This window comes from Stegodyphus dumicola, chromosome X2, assembly GCF_044657685.1.
Source record: "Stegodyphus dumicola isolate Sdum_Otavi_A_Nest chromosome X2, ASM4465768v1".
Lineage (NCBI taxonomy): Eukaryota > Metazoa > Arthropoda > Arachnida > Araneae > Eresidae > Stegodyphus > Stegodyphus dumicola.
The window spans coordinates 98,382,745-98,409,370 of NC_140781.1; the positions used below are offsets into that span (position 1 = coordinate 98,382,745).

General features: G+C 34.8%; 1 protein-coding gene across 8 annotated transcripts in view; it reads left to right on the plus strand.

Annotated features, from left to right (window-relative positions):
* The window catches only part of LOC118186187 (uncharacterized), a 153,182-nt gene that overhangs the window by 72,505 nt on the left and 54,051 nt on the right, over positions 1-26,626 (plus strand). For all 8 annotated transcript variants that reach the window (XM_035356252.2, XM_085809681.1, XM_035356256.2 and 5 more), the window contains 2 exons: positions 8,340-8,581; positions 15,627-15,797. In XM_035356252.2, coding sequence (XP_035212143.1) covers positions 8,340-8,581; positions 15,627-15,797 — 413 coding nt within the window. The remainder of the gene's footprint in view (positions 1-8,339; positions 8,582-15,626; positions 15,798-26,626) is intronic.

The window sequence follows — 26,626 nt, forward strand, 5'->3', positions numbered from 1 at the left end:
GAACACTGGTAGTTTGACCTGGATTCGATTCCAGGCGAATGGGCTGGCACCATGTTTAGTTTTCCCCATGTTTAACGCGATTACAAGCCAGTTTTCCTTCGAAAGTCCTCCACAGAGGCATTCCTCTCTTAGGCAAATAACCCTCGAGTGCTTTGCCATAATCAAATAAACCAAACCAATTATTTTGCAGTTTCTTCTTAAATCTGGGAGAAATTATTTAATAATAGGTATTGAAAAATGATTTAATTCGTTCTTGAGTATCATCATTAAATTTTTACTTAAACATATGAAATGTTTTATTTTTAATTCGTCATAGCTTAATGAATATCTTATTTATTGGAATTTTAACTCTACGGGGATTATATTAAAAGAGAGATTATATTTTTGCAGAATGCTTCTACTCAAAGTATTGACATTGTTTTTATAAAATTCTGTGCCTTTTTTTAAGAAACTTCATATTTGTCTAGAATATTTAACGAAAAATCGAACAATACTGTACAATCAAACAATCCGTAATGTGTAGTGGTAGAAACCTATTTCATTAATTATAGTAGTGGTACTAATTCTCATAAACATTATCATTTGGATATATTATGAATAAAATTATCTGAAAATAAGTTTATTACTTTTAAGTCGCTTATTTTTTTAGCAGATGAAACGTAGAATGGAAAATCTCCTAGATTGGCGAGTAAGAAGAAAACTCTGCTATATAGGCCTCTTTATCAATTTTGTATGTTAACAATTTGTTGGATATTTAGTGAAAGATTTCAAAAGCGTCTGATTGGAAAACGTTTTCGCGGAAAGAGACTCAACAGCTGTGCGCGTGTAGTGCATTCTTCTATCTGCTTTATCAGTAAAAGCGTAGCATATGTATTAAGTTATGGTACAGGGGTTGGACAAAAATATGGAAACACCGAAATAAAAACATATTGCTGTGACTAATACGGGGTAGGAATACCGTTGGCATTCAAAACTGTTTGCAGCCTTCTCGGAATGGATAAACAGAGTTCTTGCATGCTTTGCATCTTGTACCATTCTTCTTGTAAAACGTTGGCAAGTTCAGTTAACGGTGATGGTGGTGAATAGCGCTTACCCTGATTTCTCTCAAAAATAGCCCACAAAGGCTGAATAATATTGATATCTGGTGACTGTGGTGGCCATGGTAGATGTGAAAGTTCACCCTCATTTCTAAAAAAACCAGCCCTGGACGATGTCAGGTAAGTGAACAGGAGCTCTATCATCTTGGAATACGGCATCACCATTGGTAAACAAAATTTGTACCATGGGATGGATGTAATCAGCCAAAATGGTCACATAATCCTTGGCAATAATGTGACCTTGCACAATAATGATGGGTCTCGTGGAATACTACGATATGGCTGCCCAAACCATGACTGAACCCCCGCCATGTTTCACTCTCGGCAGCAAACAATCTGTATCATACGCTTGAAACGACGTTCCCCAGGCGTAAACTCGCCCAGATGCCGGAAACTATGTGAAGCAAGGTTCATCCGACCAAATTGATAGTCTTCCATTGCTCTACATTCCAGGTTTTAAGACTCTGGCACCACTTTCTCCTCTTATAGGTATTTTGATCACTGATGAGTGGCTTTGAATTGCAGCTCGCTTGAAAATACTCTGCTTGTCTCCTTCGTATTATTTTGGTTCTGACAGGGTTTGCGAGTGCGACATTCAGTTCAGCAGTCACTTTTGCTGCTGTAGTCCTTTTATGTTTCGTCACAATCCTCTTCAGTGATCGTCTGTCATGATCACTCAGCACACAATTTCGTCAGCGCTGTGACTTAGCGGATGCTGTTTTTCCTGTAGGAGTTAAAAGTCTTAGATACTGTGTCTCTTAAAACACCAAACAGTTCAGCTACCTTGGTTACGGAAGCACCCACCATACGAGCCCCAAGAATTTGCCCTTGTTCGAATTCATTTAGCTCCGACATGATGCACTCACAACTGCACAGAACACTCTCGATAATGAATGACACTTGCAACGTATTGAGAATGTTGTACAGGTGGCGTTAGTGAGCAAACACATCAGCGCCACCAACAGCTTTTGCAGGAATAAACATTTCAGTTTAAACATGTATTTTACGAGGTGTTTCCATATTTTAGCCCAACCCCTGTAGGTCTCTAACTGACAATTCGATAAAATTTAGGAATTTATTATAGTTTTGAAATATTTTATTCTTTAACATTGAATCTAGCATTTATATTAATTTAAAATCGGTAATTTTTTTATTTAAATTCTAAAAGCTTAAACATTAACAGAATACGGTATCTAAAAATATTATTAGATAATATATTTTGAGACGTCATTATTATTACCTTCTTTTGGGATTGTCGCCGACACGAACGTTTTTTGTTCCCCCTTCCCCCCCAAATAAATCATAAAATTTCACAACTACAATATCTTCCTTTGATTTTACAAATAATATCAGTGTTTTGAAATTAATTGCTAATATCCGTTACGTAGAGAAACATTGTGAATGGTAGATGACATATTTCTTTCATAATGTCTCTTTCTTGTTTAATTTAATAATCTATTTGTGTTTAAAGATGTTTGACTTAGTTTTGTATTGTCTTGGAAAAGCAGCATATGAAACATGCATAAACCATATAGCAGTCATTTAGTTGAATAACTGGACTGGATTAAAAGAGAAGACAAAGTCCTCTTTTATATCAAACGTTTTCCTTGTCCTGCATATTTACATAAAATTTATGGGCGATAGTACGCCTTAACTAGAAAATATTTCTTCTTTAACAAAGCATTCTTATTCATCAACGAATTTATCATGTATGTAGGTGTAATGAATTTGTATATTGTCAGTTTCTTTTCGAAACGGTGATTTTGTTCCATGTTGTGCTACTGTGACTTAGCTCCTTCCTCTGACAGTAACATCAGAACAAGTTCACATATTCTGTCGTGGCTAAGAAGCACAGGATTGCGTCTGTCACTATCAAGGGCAGTGGACGACGCACAAGTGATAGTATGACTTTGCTCATTTCTATTCCAGTTTTGAAGAATCCCCATGTCCAAGGGCCTCTTATCCTTCTCTACCACCAAACCACTCAAAAGGTCTTTCGGCTTCCCGTGGATTTTAAGTGTCCCCATGCCACAAAGATACTATACATATACAAATATTCAAGTCCTCTCCACGATTTGAACGTTTTCCCACGATAGGGCAGCCAGCAGCATTAACCACTAATGAATCTAGAGTAGCGATTTTTGTGTCATAAATCCCTTGAATGCGCTATTTCTACAATAAAACCATAATATGTGTATTACTTGTTTTATAGGTATTACAATCCCATTTCAATGTTTGTTTACAATTAATTGGTTACATGAAAATCTTATCAGTTATTTTTAAGTAATATTTGTAGTTTATAATAGTCATAATTTTGCGAAAATGTCATTTGGTAGAGATTTATTTGGCTGATTGAGCACGGTTGGAGATATCGTTATCTCATCCTAAAACTTTTCGTATTCAAATGAAAAGTATAGTATTTCTGTAAAAATATTGTAGTTTTTTTTTTTTTTTTTTTTTTGTGTGTGTGTGTGTGTTGTTGTTGTTGTCCTCCTGGCTTATCCCCATACCTGGATGTATCACGCGGAAAGCCCTTCTAAATAATCACAGTGGTTTCGAATATGCCTTTTTTTCGGCAAGTATCCGTGGTGATTGAACGACTTTATGTCCATTTTCAGTCAGGTTTTCTCCTGGAGGTGGAAGCCGATCTTTCCTCTTTTTCTTTCAGCCCGTTCAATCGACCGATTTTAAAGTGCTTGTATGTCGCCAAAATAAAGCAGTTAAAAGATAATGGTTAGCCCCTTTCCTGTCTGTAGTTAGCAAAGCTAGCTACCCTATGTTTGTGTTCGGTAGGTAATTTATGACAATAAAATATTTATGACTATTTTTAGAATATGCCTTTTAAGGAACTTTTTAAAGACAATAGGTCGCATTGGATTTATCCATTAGGGGACAAAATAAATTCACGAAAGCACTTCTCTAGCTAGTCTTCGAGAATCGCACTTGGGGTGCATCTTCGTACTTTTAATCACTCTGGCTATTGGGGAGCTTCGTTAATTGCAAAATTTCAATATCTTTCACCTTTCCCCCCCCCCCAGATTATTGGGGCGCGACTGTGTAGTAATTTTTGTGTTGTTTGCGCGTGTTAGAATAGTAATGTAAATTTTATGAAATTACAAATAGCTTTACTGTGTACAATTTAAAAAAAAATCTTACCTGTCTGCAGATACATGAATGTTTGAAAAGTATGGCTTTGTTTCAACTCAGTTTATAAGTTCTTCATCGAATCAGTAGCATATTTTTCATAAATATGAAATAACATATGCAAAAAGGAAACGGGGAAAATTGACTGTACTCTTGTTCAAGTGGAACAAGAGCAAGTCAATTTATTCAGGATAAGTCACATTTTAAAATGACTTAATTCGACGGTGAGGTGCTGCTGAAGCTTGCTCTACTGATGACAAAATGGAATTTTGAAACATGTATCTAGAGGCAAATAAAATTAGAAAACAGGAAAGTGTAATTAGACAATACTGCTGTTGCTTATTCCTTAGTATTAAACAGTACTGGATATCCTTAAATGTAGACAGGCTCATGAATGATCATGAGTTGGCTGAGAGCTAGATGAACCTTCAAGCAGAATCAGCACGTGCTTAGGGCATCAAATAAAAAGTTACTTAGGTTCTGAGGAAAGAGGGTTTCACAAAAATTTCTCATTTCTTGTTTTACCGTAGAATGTATGGTGCAGGTAAACAAAGAAAAAAAAAACGAAAAACGAAAAATGGGGGGAAAATACGGGCAAGATGCTGTAAATGTCATGAGGAGGCACCAAAAACATTTTAAGGCCTCTAAAAGTTTTAATCCGGCCTTCAAGGATAAATTTATTTATCCTTGAAATAGTCTGAAAGTTAAAATTTTCTTTTATCTACCGTATTTTAGACATCAGTAGTGTTTTAAAAAATGCCTAGTTCTTCTTTCTGTTACCGCTGTTTTAACTTATTTTCCGACTTCTACCTTCCTTCTTAAATCATAATTGGAGAGAAAGATGTAAAAGATTTAAGTTGCGTCTGTCTTGGACTGCGGGCGTTATTTCATTAGAGAGTGTCACAAGCCGAATTCGCCATTTTTCATTATAAGCAAAGCAAGATATTTTGTACTTAATATTTTTATTCCTATCAGTGTTATTTAATAGAGATATAGAAAGTGCTATTCCTGTACGTGAATGCAATCTTCTCCAGTCTCCACCTTTCAGAGTGATGACAGCGCAAATCAGATAACACGAACGCTTGCTTTTTTTTCCTGCTGATATTTTTCTTTTGTTTGTACTTGTGTGTGAGAGCAAATCAGAGGGTTTATTATTTTTATGTTTTGAGCCCCTGTATCCCTTTTTAGTTTCTTTCGCCCCCCTCTCCTGTTTTTCCTTTCAGTTTATTTTTTTACGGTTCTGTTCTGTAAGAGCAAATGAAAATTTGTTATGGAGGAAAGAAGAAAGAGTAACGAAGCATGCAAAACTGTGGAAGAACGGAGGAAAAAAGTTAAAGAAATTATTAACTACACATCCTGTTTCTGAGATCAGCGCGAATTCAGGCGTGACTAGAAGAATACCCAATTCTTTTATGCAACTGCACCAGGTGTCACTATTAAGCCATCCAACAGTTCTATTCAATGAGTAGTTATAGAATAACCCCTTCTTTAAATAAATAATAAAAAAATTGAAAAAATTAATAAATCACCTAAGATCAGAAATATTTCTGCCCGTTTGAAATTAATTTGGGAATAAATTTAAATATTTTCTTCTTTCTCTCTTCAGAGTTGCCTTGAATTTAACGTGTCTTAGTTATTATAATTATGTTTGTTTATTTTATAATTTTCATTTTTAAATTTATTAAAAGGACTAGTTTTTAAGATAAAGCTAAAACATTTGTTCGATTATGATTTATTATTTTATTAGAATTTTCTCCTTCTTGAAAAATCTTGTAAGAAAGTATTTTTTCGGTTAAATTGGATAATCCCTACATGCATTTCAGTATAATTAACAAACCAGCAGCCATTTATTGTATGGTCGAAAAATTTCGGGGGACCGATTAAAATATTAACATTATTTCTATTATTTGCAGTTGATACTAGTAGTTAATTCTTAGAAGTTTACATTCTGAATGCTTATATGACAACCTTGCCTTACATGCCTTGCAAACTTGCCATATTTCCATTCGCAGCATTGATGTTTGGAACAATAACCATTCTTCCGGCATTTGGAAATTCTCTTTCCATAAAAAGTCTTATTTTTCGTTTATCTTGGCATTTAAAGAGGTTATTTCGTAAAGCTCTGAATCATTTTTTTTTTTTTTTTCAGTCCCCAATTTTTCAAAAAAACGTTTGTGAGATTTCAAAAAAAAAAAAAAAAAAAAAAAAAAAAATATTTATTTTTATAAATAATATGTAAATCATAACAATAACTAAACGGCATAATTATAATTATGTATGCTAAGTATGCATGTTTTTCTTGTGTTAATACCATATTCTTTGTATTAAGATATAAGTTCGTAGAAATATTTTGTGGAAGTATGATGTGTGCTGCGCAATAGTATTCCTATTAATCTTGAACATATTCAAAACTGAGCAATACAATTCAGTTGTGTAAGCAAAAGTATCATTTTCTGAACAGAGTATCTGTAGAAACTTATCAGTTAGCTACATTAAAACTTTTATGAAGCAGATAAAGTGTATGCATTTTCATATTTAACTTTGCATCCTTAAGACATACACTGCTCAACATTGAAACTGAAGTACCGAGAAAGAATGGTCATAGAAATATGATCTTTTGCATATGAATAACATGTCTACTGACCTTCTAAATTTCATAAGTTGGAAACAATGTAATCAAATCATCTGGATTTATTCAGTTTGGAATATGACCGCTATGCACGGAAATGCGTGCATTTACGCTATCAGTGAGGTCATTAAGCATTGCCTGAGAAATATTTTGCTGTGCTGCAAGCCCTTGTTCATGTGAAGCATTAAGATTGCCAGCTGGCCTTTTTTCAGTAACCAATAATATTCCAGATGTGTTCAATTGAAACCGATCTGGAGATGCGGTGGGCCACGATAACTTGATAACTTTACGCACATTATTTATATTCATGCTTTAAGCAACATGTAACTTAGTGTTTTTTTGTTTTGTTTTGTTTTTTACAAAATAACTTCTGGGATACCTTGTAGGAAGTGTCGTACCACTGGCTTTATGAACAGCAAGGCCGGTATGACGTTCCCTCGTGAATGCTTGTTGATGGTGTTGTGCACATGGTTTCGAGATCTATCTCCGATCACAATTGCTTATGAGACATAAGCGAGACTTATCATTAAAAAGAATAATTCTGCATCCTAGCCTTCTTTCCGCCTGGATGTACGCATAGTGCTTTTGAGTGATGTGGTTAATGAAACACATGTGGTTGATCATCTGACTCGTTGCCCATTATTGTGATTTTTGATTGTTTTTGTAGACACTGCTTAATCTGTTGAGCTTAATATACGACTTCCAAGCTCATCCGCAGTAGAACAATGACCACTACGCGCCGTTCTTCTAATCCAAGGGTCCATCCAAGCAGAAGTTTGCTTCTGGCTACCACTTTTTCTATCCCAGAATCAAGTTTTCTTCCTTATGTTCAAAAGATTTTCTTGCTCCAAACTAACTGGAGGTCGTTATGAAAAGTCGCTTAGTAACTTATTAACGGTATTTTTGTATGTTTTTATGTCAAGAACTTTTGAATCCTCAAGAACTTTTGGGGAGGAATTAAATTTCAGCTATAGAAATAGATTTTAATTCACGCATTGATTTTATGATGCATTAAAAGTAAAATAGAGATTAAATTATTGATAAGTATGCATATTGCTCAGTTTGTCAAATTATACCCAATGTATTTTCATAGTTTGATTGATAACGTAAAAACCTCATCTAAAATTGGTAACAAACAATTTTATGATTGGCGGTCTACCAGGAAAGCAGAATTAAAACCTTCTATCGCAGGGTTGGAAACAGCTATGAGAATGGCAATTTGGCAAGTCTTGTGTGCAAATAATGCTATGGTATCGAATCACAACATAATTCGACACAAAATGAAAAAACTTGACGATAAATTTTCTAAGTTCATAATTTTCGGGTCTGTTCATATGTATGCATAGCTACAAACAAATTCCTACTTTACGTATCTTACACATGTACCTATTTCCGCATGTTTTAATATTTTATGAAGGTATTTGTATTTATCAAAAGATATTTATGAATTATCTCTTCTCTTATTTCAGCTATGTTTCAGACTCCGTTGTTGCCTACTGTTCCTCAGAGTCATTCTCCATATCCAGTGAGTCCTGGACCTCCCGTGGTCAGGCCGGGACCCCTGAACCTTTCTCAGCCATCTCCAGTCACATCAATGCAGCCTAGTCCTCCTATGCCCATTTTAAGTAACAGCAACAGTCAGTCTTCGCCTTCACCTGGTGCTAAAGATGCTTCTTCCCCTCAGCCTCCATCAGCTCTCACTTTTCAGCAGGTATGCATGCATGTATGTTATTTCGAATTGAATTGGTCCTTGGGCTCTCTTTAATCTTCTTTCGCATTTTGGTTTTCTGTATGCAATGTTGATGATTTCTTGCCTTGGCAAACCGCAAAAAAAATAATATATAGGTGTTACAGATCTATATTATATGGCAATGAGTTGGGCCTTCTGCGCTAAGTTAAATAGCTAATATGAAATGATAAGTTTGCGGAGAAACACGAAAAAATTTTTAAGCTTTTATGTGAAGAAAAAATTAAGCAAATGAAGAAACAGAGGGAAAACTTTTAGAAGCTAATGATTTGCATAAAACTGTTTTATTTCGTTGCCGTATAATAATTATTTATAAAAAGTAATGTTATGTAGTATAGCTGGAGGGCGACGTATGCAAAATTCACCGCAATTTTATATTTTTATTTAGCTTTAAAAGGCCTGTTGTAATTTTCTGTAAAATTTTAAATGTCTTTTTCAGTAATTCAACTGATGTGTTGTTGCATTTTTTTTTAAACTACTGTTATTTAATACTCGTGTTTTGCGGAAAATTCATGATTACAGTTTTATGCACAGGTACAATCAGTAGAAGTCATTGTACCTAATAGTTACCGGTTTAAAAGCATATCATAAGAAATTAAATATCTGTCATTATATTTTTATTTATTTATTAATAAATACATTACTTTAGGTTAAAACGTTTTTTAGTTCTTACCTTTTGGGGAAGCATTGTAAATTGAAAAAATTCTCAAGGCTCTGGCAAACATATATTGAATATATTGCGAAAAAAATTAAACCATGTTTCTTCGGTATATCTGCGGTTGTTTGCGACCTGCTTGTGAATTCCATAAATTTTGACTTTTTATAGCGTAGCTTTCTACATCTATTAAAACTTTAATGTTATTAACACCGAAGGTTGATGAGTTAATGCAATTAACATAAATGTGCAGTGCATATATTTTAGTCCTGAAAATAACTGCATGTAGTTCTAGAGGTATTTTCTTTAAACAGTGATTTGAATCATTAAATCATGCATTGAGCAGTGTGGCAAATGTGTTGCTATGTATAAACTGAAAGCAAGTTGTTCTGCGCGTGTACAACAAAATCCAGTTTTAAAGTAACAAAAGCAACGAAGGTATAATATTTACCTTAATTGCACAAACAGAAAGGAATGGTGTGCATTTGACATCGCCAGTGTGAAACTGCTGCAATTATATTCTCGGGTGTTAGAAGACTGGATGTGAGGCTTGCAGATAAAATATCCATGCAAGCTTCTGAAGTAAACCCGGGAGTATTGACGGAATTATGAATGCGGTCTGGAAGAAAATTTTAATAGTATGTCAGAAAACGATAAAGATACGTTTGCAGGCTCTGTAACGTTAATCTTCAGGCACCCATGCAAGCTTTTGAAGAACGTCTTAAGTGAACCCGGGGTTATTGATGAAATAATGAATGCAAGTTGGGAGAAAATTGTAGTAGCATATCAGAAAAAATAAAGTGACCTTAGCGGCTTTATAACGTTAGGCTTCAGAGATATATAGAGGCTTAGAGGGAAACAGTTGGATAATTTAAGTTTTAAAATGAAATTATTTGGTTCAGTCAATATATTATGCAATGACATCCTAATCACACGAATAAAAATTCTGCATGACCTTGTGCAAATGCTGCACCGTACTGCTGCTGTTTGTACAATTAGAAATGTATATTCTTTTGTCGTTGTTTTCCATTACGTATTGGGAAAGCTTTTCTACCGGACCTTGAAAAGATTTGTGATGTCCCACTTGAGTCATATCAGAAAAATTTTTCCCCCATCAGCTGCGCTTAAAATTTAACATTGTTGAAGGTCACTGTCTGTTTTCAAATTTGAAGAATTCTCCTGCTTCAGCTACGCATAAGTGTTATTTATTTAAGACTTATAAATTTAGGATTTTTTTTTTTATATTTAGATATTGAGTAAGTTGTTGTTATAAATGTATAGAACGGTCCAAGAATTTCGCAGAAATTCCAAAAATGTGTAAAAATCGCAAATAGGTGCACGAAAATGTGATTGTTTTAGAAATCGGCCCAAATAGAAAGGAGTGAAGGGAACACGATATAGAAGTCCAGTTAAATACGAATTTTTACATCTTATTAAAATTCATATATTGTATATTGGGAAACAAAAACTTTAACTTGATAAAAAATAATAAAGCATTTTTACTGCATTCATTTGTACTGAAACGTACAGTTGTTTCAATATGAATTCATTTTTTAGTGAACCTGCAAAATGGCTTTGAAATATGGCATACATGCAAACATTTTTTTAACCCATTAAAAGAAAAACGTCCCTTTTTCCGATGCATATTTCTATGGTTTTAAAACTGTGATAATTATGAATAAATTATTTTTCTTTTACTCAGAAATTATGTATTATGTGTTCTAAGTATAACATAAAAATAGAGGCAAAATGTTTGCAAATTTTGACGCTAGAGGGCCTCAAATGTGCAAATTTTAGCAAAAATCAGTGTCATTCATATGACCACGAACACTGATGTGTTAGTGAATTATCTCTAAAAGTCATCAATAGAGTTAAAAAAAAAATCAAATATAATTACCCATTTGGCTTAAATTCATACAGCATCTTTCTAATGGACTGATGTGAACAATCAGTATTTTTCAAATAAACATCATCTTTGAATCCTCACTGTTAATGGGTTAAGTAAGTAGTTCCGCGTGTAATCAGCCATATAAATTTTTAATATGTGATTATGGTTTTATAAGTTTAAACATTTTATTTTAGTTCCTTATAAATTCCTTTACTTTTGAAAAATACATGCGGTTACCTAGATTAATTCTACGATGTCCTTAATGTACTGCTTCAAATGTAAAAATTACCTAATAATACAAAGGAGATGAAAGCGTAGTTGAGAGTTATAAAATATTAATTCAAAATAGCAGACTGCGATGCCACGTGTCTCCAGTAAGGCGATATAAAACTAGAAGAGCTGGAGGGAAATTTGAAGTGTGAGGCTTGAATTTCATCTTTGCATATTTGATACGGGCCCACCAGCGGCCGAGCGGTAAAGTCGCTGAACACTGGTAGTTCGGTCCGAGGTTCGAATCCCGCGAACGGGCTGGCTGCATGGGTGTTTTCGTGGTTTTCCCCATGTGTAACGTGTATAAGAGCCAGTTTCCCTTAGAAAGTCTTCCACGAAGGCAACCCTCCCCTTAGGCAGATAGCCCTAGTGTGCTTTGCCGTAATTAAATACACACGCACATATTTGATACGTTTTTGAAGCTATGTAGTATCGAGACTTAATTTATTAATCAATGAATGTGTTTGAATGAAAATTGAAAGACAGTATTTGGACGTTCTACGTTATTTTAACGGTTCAGAGTGTCGTGAGTCATTTGCATAGTTTGGAGAAGCTAATGTCACTGCTAAAAGACCAAAAAATTTGTAATCTAGACCATTTATAAGTGAGATCGAATGCTCTCTCTAAGTGACAGCCACAACTCAAGCATGACAGCCACAACATTCATCACTGTCTTGCAGGCACTACATGCACCCAGACGAGTGATAATTCTTAAGAAAGATTTGCATGACTTTTGGGCCCCGATTCGGACTCTGCCGCATTTTCGTGTCAGATATATCGCTAGACGAGATGTGTGTAAACAGAACAACTTGAAGAAAATGATGATGTGCGGCTGCAGAATAACGACAAAGCATTTACTGACAAATCAGTTTATGCAGCTGGTTTCATACATACTTATACAGACGAGCTTTTATATGATTAGCTAGACTGTACTAATTTATTAGATCACGACGATGAGTCATACATTGTTTGGGAAAGTGTCTGATGTAAAACAATTTCGATTTTCTAAATATTGGTGTGATATTCAGAATGTTCATGATAATGCTCAAGAGATCATATGCTGAATTGTCTGAGATGTTGATGATAAATGAAATAATCAAAAAGAGGTTGAGAATTAGCTTTCCCGTTTCAAAACTTATTCCAGATGCATGTGCATTTTTAATATAAGCAAATCGTGATTCAAATTTTACATTCTTTTTCATTTATCTTGAATTGAATGTTTTAAGATAGAAATTCAGCACCTTCCCAGTTTACCTCCACATGGTCAGACGGACAACTCTAAACACAGTTGGGGCAGCAGCTATGAAACATTAGCATTATCTCTCAGATTTGTCTCCTCGTAATTTACAGGGCTGTTCTCATGAGAATTTTAGGATTTTCCTTAATTGTAACATCAGGTTTGTTCTACTAATCCGCAGGAAGAGCTCCATTAATTCATTAGTTTCCCTAAGCAGCTAGACCTTGAGTGCTTGGCTATAATCATTTAACAAAACATAAAAATCTTGCTGCTGTCAAAGTTGATGAGAAAAAACACAATTTAGTTATGTCATACGCCGCTTCAGATCGTATATGTTTTTTTTTACATTTGTAGAGACATTAGTTATTTTATTTTTGGAAGGCAAGATGAAAAATAGCAAACGCCTTCGCCGGGAATCGAACCACGGACCTCTGGAATATCGGCCCAGCGTGCAGAATCACTACACCACGAAGGCACGCTAGGAAAGTGGGAGAAATGCCTTATATACTCCCCTTTTTAAAGGGCGACTGGGGTTTTTAGGGCACCCAATCGCCAAATCCGGGGTGTGGAGAAACCTCATCCAACACCCTTTTAGTTCGGGGTCCACTGTAGAGTCATTAGGTTAATTTGAAGCAGAAAAGATGAAAAATATGCAACCGCCTTTGCCGGGAATCGAACCACGGACCTCTGGAATACCGGCCCAGCGTGCTACGGTTACACCACGAAGGCACGCTAGGGAAGTGGGAGAAATGCCTTATACATTTGCGTAATTTATCTTTGGTACACGCGTTCAAGCATATTCTGCTTCATTAGTGCTTGTAATGTCCTGTTTAATAATTAGGCATGGGAGATACTTCTACATCATTCCATACACTGAGTCTCCAAAAGCCTTAATGTTTATCTAAAATTTAAATAAAAGAGTTAAAAAAAACTAAAATTCTATAAAATTTTCAATTTAGTCAGTGAATGATAAATATGTTTCAAGATACGAAAGACAATTAATTTTGAATACGGAAACGTTTACTTTAGATTATTAAAGCACATTTCTGGCGCATACTATTCACAGGCTTGTGAAGCTCCATATGATTTCAAATGATTATTATGATGAAATTATAGTTTTGTTTAAACTGTATTTCATTTGTTGGATTCTTTGTCATTTACTTTCTGCTTGTTTTATCCAAACATTGTCACTTGGGTAAATAAATGTCCTGCGATTATGCCTCCAGACCAATCTGAAAGAGGGAAATCTGTTTGCTACAAATCCCCGATAACAAAGCACGTTATTATCCTGAAAGATGAAATCACTGTTTCCAAGGATGTTAACAAATGGAGGAAGCATTTTCCTTGCCAGTACTTAGATGTATTCAGTAGTAATAATTTTATCTTCAGGAATATGCAGTTTGCCAACTTAGTGTATCATTTTATCGGCGTTGTGCAAATATCGCGTCTTTTTTTAGGGTCGAATGGATAATCTTGTCATTCCAGATGACCTTACTCTACTGATTCACTGTTAATCTTTTATAACCGTGTACAGAATTTTGAAAAGATCTAAATTTCCTATACCATTCGCTTTAAATCTCGATATTTCAATCCATTTTAAACAGCATCTAAACTGCACACCTGTCAAGTTAGTTTTCAGTTTATTACAGCTGTGAAAGTGCGCTGTCGAATTCAGCTGAATAACACTGATCATTTCGCATACGCTTTTCCTTTCCATATCGATCTGTCGAAGTGTCGATAATATTGAAAGATCTAGCTAACCATTGGTATAGTGTCTCATTCAGAAGAGTAAATGATATTTTTTTGTTTGGAAATTCAAATTATTAGCGAAAAGAATATAGAAAGCGGTGTAATTCGTATACTTTTAAACATTTCCCCCTTCCATGGTTCTTTCATTTGTTTAAGAACGGGGCAGGAAAAGTTTAATATTCTTTAGTCTCATGCATTGGTATACAGACAGATACGAACGATCTCCATATTTCAGGTCGTGCAACTGGTAGCTGCTATATGAGATTTCCTTGTGGTCATTTGGCTAATATTTATTTAAAATTTCGAAAGCTGAATGATACGTTCTACCAACTAGCGTTTCTTGAAGTAAAATACTTACCCCCTCCATGGTTTAATGTTTTGCGCTTGTTTTTACTGATATCAACTAATTCTTCGCATTCATGTGTTATTCATTTTGTTCTTCCGTCCCTCCACTCGTTTGTGGTGTGCTGGTGGAGAAATTAAGCTCAAAGCTAGAAACTGCGATAACTGATTTAAAAATTCTCATCATTCGTCACTGAACTTTTTGAGTCTTTAAATCGGTATATTACACCATTACAATTTAAAATCGACTCTTTGCATTCCGATTTTTAACTTTATCATGATTTTTAAATGAGTTCTCTCCCAAACCAGGCGTATTCTGGTAAAATCTAATCATGAAATGGCGGCTCACTTAGGAAAAGAGTTTTGTTGTTTGTTCACTAACAGATTATGCTGTGCGTGTTTTAAGAAATTTCCTCCGGAATACCTTCGATATCAACAGTTAAACTGTGTCTTTTTTCTTAGGAAATGCGATACGTCTTAAGCGACTTATTAATATATTCAAGGTTGACTTCCATACAGTGAACAGAAGTATAGCTAAAAGTAAATGTTCTAATGATTTTTTTTAATTCGAAGCAAGAGTCGCGCGCTCTATTAAAAAAGAAAAATTTGTTTTTAGAAAATATAAAAGTATACATCTATTTTTATTAATTTATTTATTATATTTTTAATAATGAATTTACTGATTTACCAAGTTTGCCACCATCCTTACAATTACGTTGTAAACCGTCTTGCCCTATATTTATTCGCGATCGTCAAAGCTTTTATTTTATCTTCTAACTTGTTGCATTTACTTTATATTATTGAAGTACATAGTATATTAATCTTCTAATTGCCTACCATCAATTGTTTTTCTTTTCCCCTCAACTAGGCTTTAGGAGAATACCCGCAGGCTCCGGGTTCTCCGACATCTCTGACCCCTGTTCTGGTCGACAGTCAAATTCAGCGGCTGGCTGAAGCTGCAGATCTTCTGGTCAAAACTCTACCACCTTTCGATCCTAAACCTCAGAATAATAAAAAGAAGATTTGCAAAGATTTAGAAGTAAGTGCATTTTGTAACTATATTTTAATAAACGTTATTTGAGGTCTACTTTGTCCGGTCGTATATGCAGGAATGGAACCTTATGGAAAATCACCAGGAAAAGTGTAAATAAATTAAAACATTGTAAATGTTTAGACTGATGTTAAACGTTTATGAAATTGAAATAGTCACTCAGTTCTGATAATATTCAGTATAATGTTGCTACGTCATTTCGAATGATTATTTAAGTGAGCATTTTGATATGCGATGTTTCGCATGCATGTATGTTGTGCCTCGGTGTTTTGTCTTAAATAAAGCAACAGATATAACAGAAATTGAAAAGTATGAAGAAAATCGGAAACTTGCGGGTTCGTTTGATATTCGCGAAATCACTGAAACTCTCGTAACTCACCCTCTTAACAAGTATTTGCGTCTCTATAATCTAGAAAAATAAGCAATAATTAATCAAATAGTTACTATTTATGAATGTAAGCTGACAGCAAAAGACAAGCAAAAAAAATTAGAAAAGCTTCTAAATTAGAAATCGGAAAACTTCTCTCTCTAAAATCTCTATTACTTAGTTTACCAATTTGTTTTACCTTCAAAGTACTAACAAATTGGACTAAGCTATTAGAAAACTTCTCTGCTGTGTTTATGAAAGTTCAAAAATACTTAAAATATGTTCATAGGTGTAATATTTAAAATTTTTATCTAGAGTCTTTGAGCATATGCATGACTTGAAAAATCAGTTTATTTTTTCCCTAATTGTCTGTAAAACAATTCATTTTCATAGTTCTTCAGAAACTGAACTGGGCCCTCCAGCAGCCGAGCGGTAAATTCGCTGAACACTAGGTAGTTCGGTGCAGGGTTCGAATTCTAGCGAATGGACTAGCTGCATGGGCGTTTTCGTGATTTTTCCCATTTTAAGGTGTATACAAGCCAGTTTCCCTTATAAAGTCTTCCATAAAGATATCCCTTCCCCTAGGAAGGTAGTCCCCGTGTGATTCGCCGTAATCAACTAAAGCAAAAAAACAGAAACTGAGCCCTTTTTGTTACTTTTTCAAAATCTGTATATTTTAGAGAAAAGTTTTAATACTTGATTTTTGGCATTAACTCAATCTCAAACGTGAGTGGCTCTTGCACCCCCCCCCCAGTAATCTGTAGAACGCAGCTAACTTTTTTTTTAATGGCAGTAAAAACCTGTAATAAAAATAAAGAACTAAATAAAAAAAATCCGCGTACTCAGAACTTGATCTGTATATATACCGAAATTTCATATCAAATTATTGAGCACTTTTTCAGTTACAGCAGGTTTTTTTGTTTTGTTTTGTTTTGTTTTTTGTTGTTTTGTGTGTTGTGTGTGTGAGTAATTTAACCGTGAGTTTTTTTTTTTTCCTTCTTAACTGGTGGTAGGAGGCAGCTGAGATATACACACATGAAAATTTACAATAAAGACTTTTTTTCTTTTGAGCAGTAAAGCTTAATTATTAGACTGGCCTACCCACCGCTGCCTTCATGAAAAAGAGGTCAAGATGTATAAAGTTATTATGCTTCAGGTTATTAACAATGAAAAATATTTTGTAATGTAAGCTGTAAGCTCTTCTTCCCCTTTTTTTTTTTTTTTTTTTTTTTTTTTTTTTTTTTTTTTTGTGTGTGTGTGTGTGTGTGTGTGTGTGTGTAGTGTACTACTTATGTAATATGCTGTTCTGTAGGTGAGAATTTATTTGAAAGCTGAGAATATTAGATTGTATTTGCAGCTGAGACTTGTTATCAGTATGATTTCAAACGTTACCGAAAAGAGAGGAAATATTAATTAATAACCTAAAGCCCAAATATTAATTGATAACATAATTTCAATGAGGTTGTGAAAGCTTTGACCTTAATGGTTAATTTATAAGGCTGTGGTATAGCAACAGTGATTACATCCGATTACACGCTGTGTTTGCCTAAGTCCTTACCCGGCCGCAATTTTCACAAGTGTTGGTCGTAGACATATATTTCCAGACACGAAAATGTGTTAAATGATACTAAGATTCATGTTTTCGCATTTTAAAATTTAAAAAAAAAAAAAATCGTTAAAGATACAAAATGTAACTTTTTATACTTTCCCTCAGTTCTTATATTTAAGAAAGTTGTGTACTCATTCAAAAGTAAAACTCAGAAACATTTGTTTCCCTATCTGACAAAAATTGGCTGAGATACTAAATTTTCGGTGTCGGAAATAAAGTCGGTGATCATATTCATGGACCGTATATAAATTGAAGAGCGAAATATTGCATTTGTGCCTAAACATGAATAAAATATTTAGTATAGAAAATGATTTTTGACGGTGATAGACTGAGGAGCATTTCTGTGCAGATTTGTTGTGAAAAGGATTGATCATTCTCCTTCTTTGGGGGGGGGGAGCAGGAAAAGATATTTTTTTCACAGAATCGTTGAATTCGTGTTATAGGAATATCAGCAAGCTTTATTGTATGGTTACAACGCTCAACATTATTTGCATGAATTACAATTAAAAAATTTTCTACTTTAATGAATTTTTGTGTGATGATTCTAGCATATCAAAACTTCATAAAAGCATTAATAACATATTTTTAGCATTACTTGTAGATGGGAAAATTCATCTCGTATATCATTTGTAACAAAATTATAAATTAAAGAATGTTGCACACAGTCGAATAGGATTTAAGGATGAAAAGAAAAAAAAACTCGAATTATTCTAATTTATTTAGTAACCAACTCCTTAATGCGAGTTAGAAATGACATCAAGTATCCCTTATTTTGAGATTAAATATCTCAGCCAATTTTAACGTGTGGGAGTCAATTTTTTTGTTTTACTTTTTACAATGAGTGTAAAGTTTTCCTAATATAAGAATGAAGAGGGCCGTATGAAAAGTTAGATTTCATAATTTTTATAAAACTGAATTTTGTAAATTTTAAAATGACAAAACCATGAATATTTGCTTCATTTAAAATATTTTTGTAACTGAAAGTTTATGCCTACGATTAATGGTTGCAAAGATAAAAGCCTAGTAAGGACTTTCGTGAGCACAGTGCGTAACGTGTATTGAATCAAACCGTAAAACCTTTTTTTTTTCCCCTTTCATTTTCGCTTTTATAGAATGTTGTGTTAAAGTTTACAAAATTTAAAATAATTTTGATATGTGCAATAGTGGGCGCAGATTTACGAGCTACAAATGCATTCTTGTTGGCCATGCAGATTAATAGTACTTTCTGTTTTTTTTTTTTTTTATTTTTTTATTTTTTATTGGTGCATTGGTGAATACTTGTCTCTTTTCTAACTAACTGTACTCAAAAAGGCTAGGGAAAAAAATTCGCATAACTGCATAAAAACGGAGAAAACATCGCTATTATTTTAGCAGGAAAAGAACTAGAGTTTTTGCTTTGGGCTAAGTTACAAAAATATAACATTATTTGAAAAATTGCTTTATAACTCATTTACGCAGTTTGAGCCATTGGGGTGCGCTGAGTCTGAAGCAAATGTTTTATTCATTCACTTTAGTTTCGCATGTTTATTTAAATGTTAATTTCGTTGCTCCTGTTTCTCAAATATTCTGGAATGGTTTTGCTCTGATTGCTGTAACATGATGATATCTTTTCGTTGTAATGGCGCTTTTTATTTTAATTTCAGTTTTTATTTTTTCCTTTCCTTTATTCCTTTTCTTATTTATTTCTTTTGAAAGAGTGCTAATGTGCGATAACTTGCAAAAATAAAATTGATTTTCTTTAGCAATGTTATTTTAAAATAGAAAAGTGCATTCTGCAGGAAGCATTGTGTTTTTACTGCTTACTGTCAGCATCTAGTGACCTTACTGATATATAGGTATTACACGGAATAGTAATTAATGCTCAAATCCTGCCAATGTTCAGTTAATGCCAAATATTCGCTCTTCCAGAAAAGTCGCGTATCATTAATATTTTTATTTCAGAGGGTTTATTTATTTATTTATTTATTTTAATGGCGGGCACTAGCCATTTTTAGGCTTTCGCCACTACTAAGACCAGAAGTGGTGGTCATTTTATTATGGAGGCACTTCATAGGCAGCCTCCGGTACCTCCTATGAGAGGGACAGATCATTTACATCCATGCTTTCTCCGGTATTCGAATCCGGGCCCTTCGGTATCACAGTCAGTTCCCCTAACCACTATACCGTCTGAGAGGCTTCAGAGATTTTTTTTATTTCAATATTTGGATCTTTTGCCGCATTATTTATCATTTTATTTCTGAACAGCAAGTTTAAGACGTTCAGATTTTAAAACTGAAATTACTTCATAGTTTTAAGATAATATACTCGAGCAACCAAAAACATTAAAACCACCTGCCTCACATTTTTAGTCTTGCTTTCGTTTCTAGGAGAGCTTTTCTTCAAAGAATCTTTAGATTCAATGATATATTCGGTTGATGTCTCATGATATTTGGTTCCATGCTCCTGCAGAATTTAATTCTTATGGTACCATTGATTACCAGTAAGATATTTGATAGCATGCTGCAACATAATTCGATTCTAATAAATTATGTTGTTGGAATATTATTACTGGTCATAACTAACTCGCCATCTCAATTCAGAAGCACCTGATTAGATTCGTGCCCGCGAAGTTAGTGAATATGCAATGAAGTTAATTCTTCGCCTTATGCTTAGATTCTGCTAAGTAAGAAACGAAGCGCTGTCTGTTGTTCTTACAACTTATCTCATTTTCTGAGAGTAACATCAAAACAAGTCCACAAATTTTATTGCGTCTTTTTTTGGCATGGGCCTTAGTCACTTTATAGGCGATAGTGCAAAAGAGCTCTGTTCCGAAAAATTCCCCCAGGAGGATCCCGAGGATCTGTCAGCCCTTCTTTCCTTATTACCAAACTACTTGTGAAGTCCTTCGATTTGCCGTGCCCCCATGCCACAAAGACACTATACGCTTAAACATCCAAATCTGCTACAGGATTCGTACCCGGACTAAACGATATGACAGCCAGCGACGTTAAGCACTATACCGATCAGGACTTATTAAAAGTACCTCTTTTAAGAGTTATATAGTCACTAAAATTAGTTACTTTTGGTCTGTCAGCGATGTTCAATAAGGAAGCTGTCGACATTTTTCCTTAGGTTTAGTGGGTTCATACTTTCCCAAACGAAATATTATCCAGATCATTACATTCTCTTTACCCGCTTGAAGTGTTCTATATTGCTTCCATGTGAGAGAGAACCTTCTGGTAAATGTCGCATACTAGCAGTGCCGTCTGCAAAATGTTGCAAAATATGGGATCCATTTAAGCCACCCTTTTTCAATCATCCACGGTCCGTTATTATTATTACGCTCCCCATTGCAAATGTTTACGATAATAAAAGGTTCTAAGCTTAGGCATACGAATTATCTGTGAAAACCTATATCGAAGTGCATTCGTCGAATTGTATGTCTGGACACGCACTGGACAACCTGCACTGACCTCTCGTATCAAGAAAGCGTGACCTTGTCATCTGCTTAGAATCTCTATTCGAGTTATCTTTGATAGGTTCTAACTATACTGTATAGCACGAACGGCTCAGTAACATCCCTGTGTTTCCCTGTGTATCTTTCTTTATGTACTTTAGCGTTTGTCGAAATTCAATAAAGTTTTTGCGTTTCATGTCGAGAAGAAAAATATCGACTAAGAACCGTCCCATCGTGGTATTATATGTAATTTCCGATCTTGACACCATCCATTAACTAATTTACTTGTACAGAAATAGTTTCAACAATTTGACGACCGGTGCATATATGTTAAAAACTGTGACGTTATGTCATCGGAGTTGAAACCCCGTACCTTCGATGCAATATTCAATTTTTTTTTTCAGCTTTTATTATTCGTCGGCATTCATTGCGCAGTCTTGCGCAGTAAGTACTCAAAATGATTTTAGTGTACTTGGTTTTCTTCATTTTCAGCGTGGATAGACCTCGTATGCTTTCTGTTGATTAAGTTAACCAGGCAATTTTCAACTGCAACCTCAAAATGCACTTTAGAGATCATGAATTAATACATGACTTTTCGAGCCCTTTTTTTCTCGTTCTTTAAGTTATTAATTTCTTTTTAGCTTAATCAGCTATTCTTGCAACGGATTTTAACTCGAAACTGCTATTGCCTGGAAAGGCCTGAAATGGGCGCTTTTAGCTTTTCATCCGTTTTGGATTTTATCCTTGAACTTCATCCGTTTTGGATTTTCTCCTTGAACAAAAATTTCTGTTCAGATCAATGACGGACATTTAACTTCAGCTACAGGGTGCTCTAAAGAAATGATGTGCAATAAATCTTTCAGTTACCAACTGTACACTAAGTTCATTTTTATTAAAACTAACCATAGACTGCTTTTCATAAAAGTCAAATAGTCATCCGTTTGTTATCAAAAAATCCTTTTTGGGCACCACAGTTTACATTCTACATTAGATCGTCTTTTTTATCTATTCTTTTATATAATGTATAATACATAGAATTGACTTACATAATGCATAATTCCTCAATGCAAGTTCTTCGTTTTGATTCTTTACTGCGCTTGTATTTGTCAGATTTTTAATGACTTGATGGAGAGCAGAGCACTTACTTCCCCTACTATATCCTTGTTAAAATCTGGAGAAAAGTTATACTTTTATTGGTTGATTAAAAAACATAATAATGCAAGTATATAGAAAATGGCGGCTCGTAATTTAATAGTATGCTTTCCATTCGACAGTGCTTTTACTATCTGTAATATGATAGGCAACATACCTTAAGAAGCAATAAGTTTGTCTAAATTTGTGAAATAGATGATATGACTCAAAAACAACGAACCTCGCTTCCTACAAACAGGACAAATCCTAAATTAAGAGTGTGTTATTTTCCTACAAGGTTAAACTTTGAACAGCTATTGTTTGTTTATTTCAAACTCTTGTTGTTTTCCGAATTTATTAAGAGCTACATGATTTTAATAAACTCCGTTTGAAGTGTTATACAATTGTCGGACGTATTTCTCTTAAATTTGTAAACTTGCTCATCGCTGTACAGATAGTAAGTATTGTACTTTTCGGTTTTCATTGTACTTGCTGCAGTGCACTTTGCTAGTACTACTATTATCATAGTGCCTTATGTGTATACCGTGAAGTTAGGGGAAAATCACCTGAGTACCCCTTTGCTTTTTTAAAGGATATTGAACCTTTGCCTCTATCGACCTTCTTTACTGACTAAACCCTTTCACCCCGTAAGGTGACGTTAAGATTTTTCGACAGCAATAACCTCGGTTTTTTTCGTATCACTTCGGTGTGTTCTCTTGTCTCCTCTACCCCTCCAGTTTCTTTTTTCGGTTTTTTTTTTTTTTTCCTTCATGCGAAGAGTTTTTTTCTTCGCTCCCAGGCGGTCTTAACCCACGTTTTTTACAACCTTTTCTCTCCCCTTCCCAGCCTTTCTTCATCATTTTTTATCCCCTTCTCTTTCCATTTATTTCTTTCTGTTTACTTTTTTAGACACTTCGTATTCTTTTTTCGCCGTTTTTTTTAGTCATTTTTTGTCTTCTACCCCTCCCGTCAGTGCACCGTGCACATTTCTTAGAGATAGCTATGGATTGGCTAATTTACATATTGATTTTAGTGGCTCTCTCTCTCTGAAAAGCGTAGGCAGGAAAGCAGTAGGGGGCAGTGTGCTTGATGTTATAGAGGATATTGAGAGGATTATAATTATTAAGACTGATTTAGAGCGTCTGTCATGTTTGAAATTCCCACAGGCCAATGTTTTTCTACAGACAGAACCCCATAAGGCTTTTTACCTTGCTTTACTGATTCCCTTTTTTTTTTTTTTTTTTCTTCCGATTACTTTTTACAAGTATTAAAGCACTAACGTCTTCGACTAAAACATAATAAGGGAAGATATTCTTTCCGCACATGTCCTAGTAAGTATTTATCTTGCAATAAACAATTAAAATGCTATGATGATCGGCACAGCGGCTAGCTATTGGAAAACACGTGTTTTAGCGCACAGTTTATTTTTAATGATATTCTACTGCATAAGTCCTAGCGACTATATTCTTACCCCCGTAAATTCTACCCGTGTTCTTACATCCAGTGGCTTCGAGCGGGTCAGACGCTTAACGCTAGTAATTTGACCCAGGCTCAAAACCTGGTGACCGAACTCGTTACATTGTATTTTCATGGTTTACCCCATGTGCAAAGTAATTACGACGCAGTTTCCTTTGAAAAGTCCTCTGCAAAGACATCTCTTTCTTAGGAAAATAGCCTTCGTATTCTTTAAATCTAATCTTTATGTGCTGTTGTGGTGTAGTGGCCGAAGTAATCTAGATAACGGCTGGAGATGTTCGAGTTCAGTTATCGCCAGTAGCGCAATTAATATTTCAAGGTCCGCTCCATCCCCCTCCCCCCCAAATCGTTTGACTGTATGATATTTATATGTATATATTAGTTTACGAGAAAATTGTCATTTGTTTCCCTTGTTGCTTTGTGATTATATCTGGTTCTCAGTAATAATAATTTACGTCAGTAATAATAATAATAAAATGTCAGTTTGGATTATTTAATTTATGCAAAGGTATCTACCTAAACTGCATATCAATTTTAACCGAGAGCTGCCCAGGCTAAGACTCGAGTAGCTTCTTACCTTTCTTCTCTACCACTAGCGTTTTAAGAGGATTTTGGTATTTACAAATTTGAAGTGCGTTCATTCCACAAGAATATTTCATTCATACACATGAATGCTTTCTCCATTCATGAGAAGGGGCTCCTCTCATGAATGGCATCATGAGCCCCTTCTTAGCCTTAGCGGACATGAATGGCTCAGGCCATGAAGGAGGAGGCCATAGGAGAAGGGGCCAATGAATGGCTCATCAATGGCAGAGCGGTGAAATCGCTGAACGCTGGTAGTTCAAACCAAGCCGAAGGGGCTGCCTTTGCTGCCAGCTTTCCATTTTTAAATTATAATAAAATATTTCGCAGTAAAATTTATGTCTCTGTTTGCAGTCAAGCTGATCAAATCGTGTTCAAATGCAGTTTTTCGTCCTCGGTTAATGAAAAATGACCGACTGATGGAAATTTACTTAGGAATTCAAACTTCTGTTTGGTACCGTCAGGAAGATGTACTAAATACGTTCTATCTGTATATCAGTGACACATGGTTTGTTCTACTATCTAAAATATAAAAATTATTCATTTAATGGGTAGGGCCGTTTACTGGCATGCTAATATGTGGTGGGATTTCTCTGTATACCTTCCACTGTGGATTTTGCGCTTAATGAGTAATACCTATTAAAACTCATTGATCTCCCACCCATTGGTCTTCCAGGACTAACAATGGCCAGGTGTCATACGACTACTGAACTGTTCGTCGCAATTTCGGTTCGCACCAAATAGACTAACTTGCTTGAGAGTTTCGTCCTTTTACTCACGAGTAAAGTGAATATAAGCAGAGGTCCTCTCAAAAAGCGTTAAAAATATCACTCAACTGCTTTAGCATAATAATTAATTTTATGTAATCATCTGCACCTAAAAGGCGTCGCTCTTCAGCTATAGAAATTATGCATCCCAATTACAAAGCCAGCTACGTAACCGGAATTGAGATATCATTATGCTAAAAAGAAAATTCAAATAGAATTTAAATGTTTTCGAAACATAAGAGTGTAATTGCTGCACTGAAAGATGCTTTTCAGTTGATACATGAAGTCATAGCGAGGCCCTTACTATATTTGCGGTCTTGGCTGTGTGCAATAAATAAGTAGTTAGCTTGTCATATCATGCCCAAAATAATTATTTTAGTACACGCTTTTATTTTTCTGAAACATTTTCTGGAAAGCTAGCCCTGATAATGGTTTCATATAATTTTATTTTCCACAATTCCAAATTTTTATTTTCTGTCTTTTGATTGGTTGTACTCGGAATATAGCAAGGCACACATCGGCTGTCTGCCTAAGATATGCTGTTAGGGCTGCTTTCTCGAAAAAACTAGCTCACATTCACATTTCACGCGGGAAAAACTGAGCAGGCTTTATTAATGAGCCCATTCGCTAGTATTCGAACCCTTGTAACGCTGCTAGTGGTTCAGCAGTGTTATCCGCTCGGCCATTAATGAGAGTTTCAGTCTTTTGAAGAGATCAAAGTCTCGTTAATATCATTGAATCATTGCTTGTCCTTAAGTAGACACTTGAATGAAACAAAACTGTATTTCAATGAACATTCTTTTACAGTTTTGAAAAATTGCGATGCAATTACAAATGTTTCTTTGTGGATTTAGTAGTATCATCGCTGAAGCCATACGATATGTGATAGTAATTTCTTTGAAAATAAAACATCATTTTCCATGTTTTGCAAAACTTAAAATGTTTTGCAGATTTTTTGCAATTTGTTGCAGGAGAGGAATATATCCTCGAACACTTTTTTAGTAAAAGTAATGTGCAAAACTGCACCCCAGGGGGAGGGAATCAACTACAGTAATTCGATTATCAGAACTGGCTTTGCAGTTCCGCCTCCCCCTCTTATATTCGCTTTGAAATGTTATTGCGACCGAAGAACAGGTTGCGTCGCGTATTGTAGAGTTTTATACCTCCTTCGCTGCTCTGCCATTCCTTTTTACTCTTTCAAACTAAATGACCAAAAAAAAAAAAGAAAAAAAAAAGGTACGACGACAGCGGGAGAGGGGGAGTTTATAAAAAATGAAAACAATGACACTGCGCCCATTTTTTACTTCGCAGATGATAAAAAAGGAAGAGCGAGAGGATGGCGCGCTTTAAAAAAAAAAAAAAAAAAAAGCAAGAGAGACAGAACAGAAGGGATGAAAAAAATTGTGGAATTTTTTTGGGGCCTCTCTCTCTTCATTTTTTTTCTCCTTC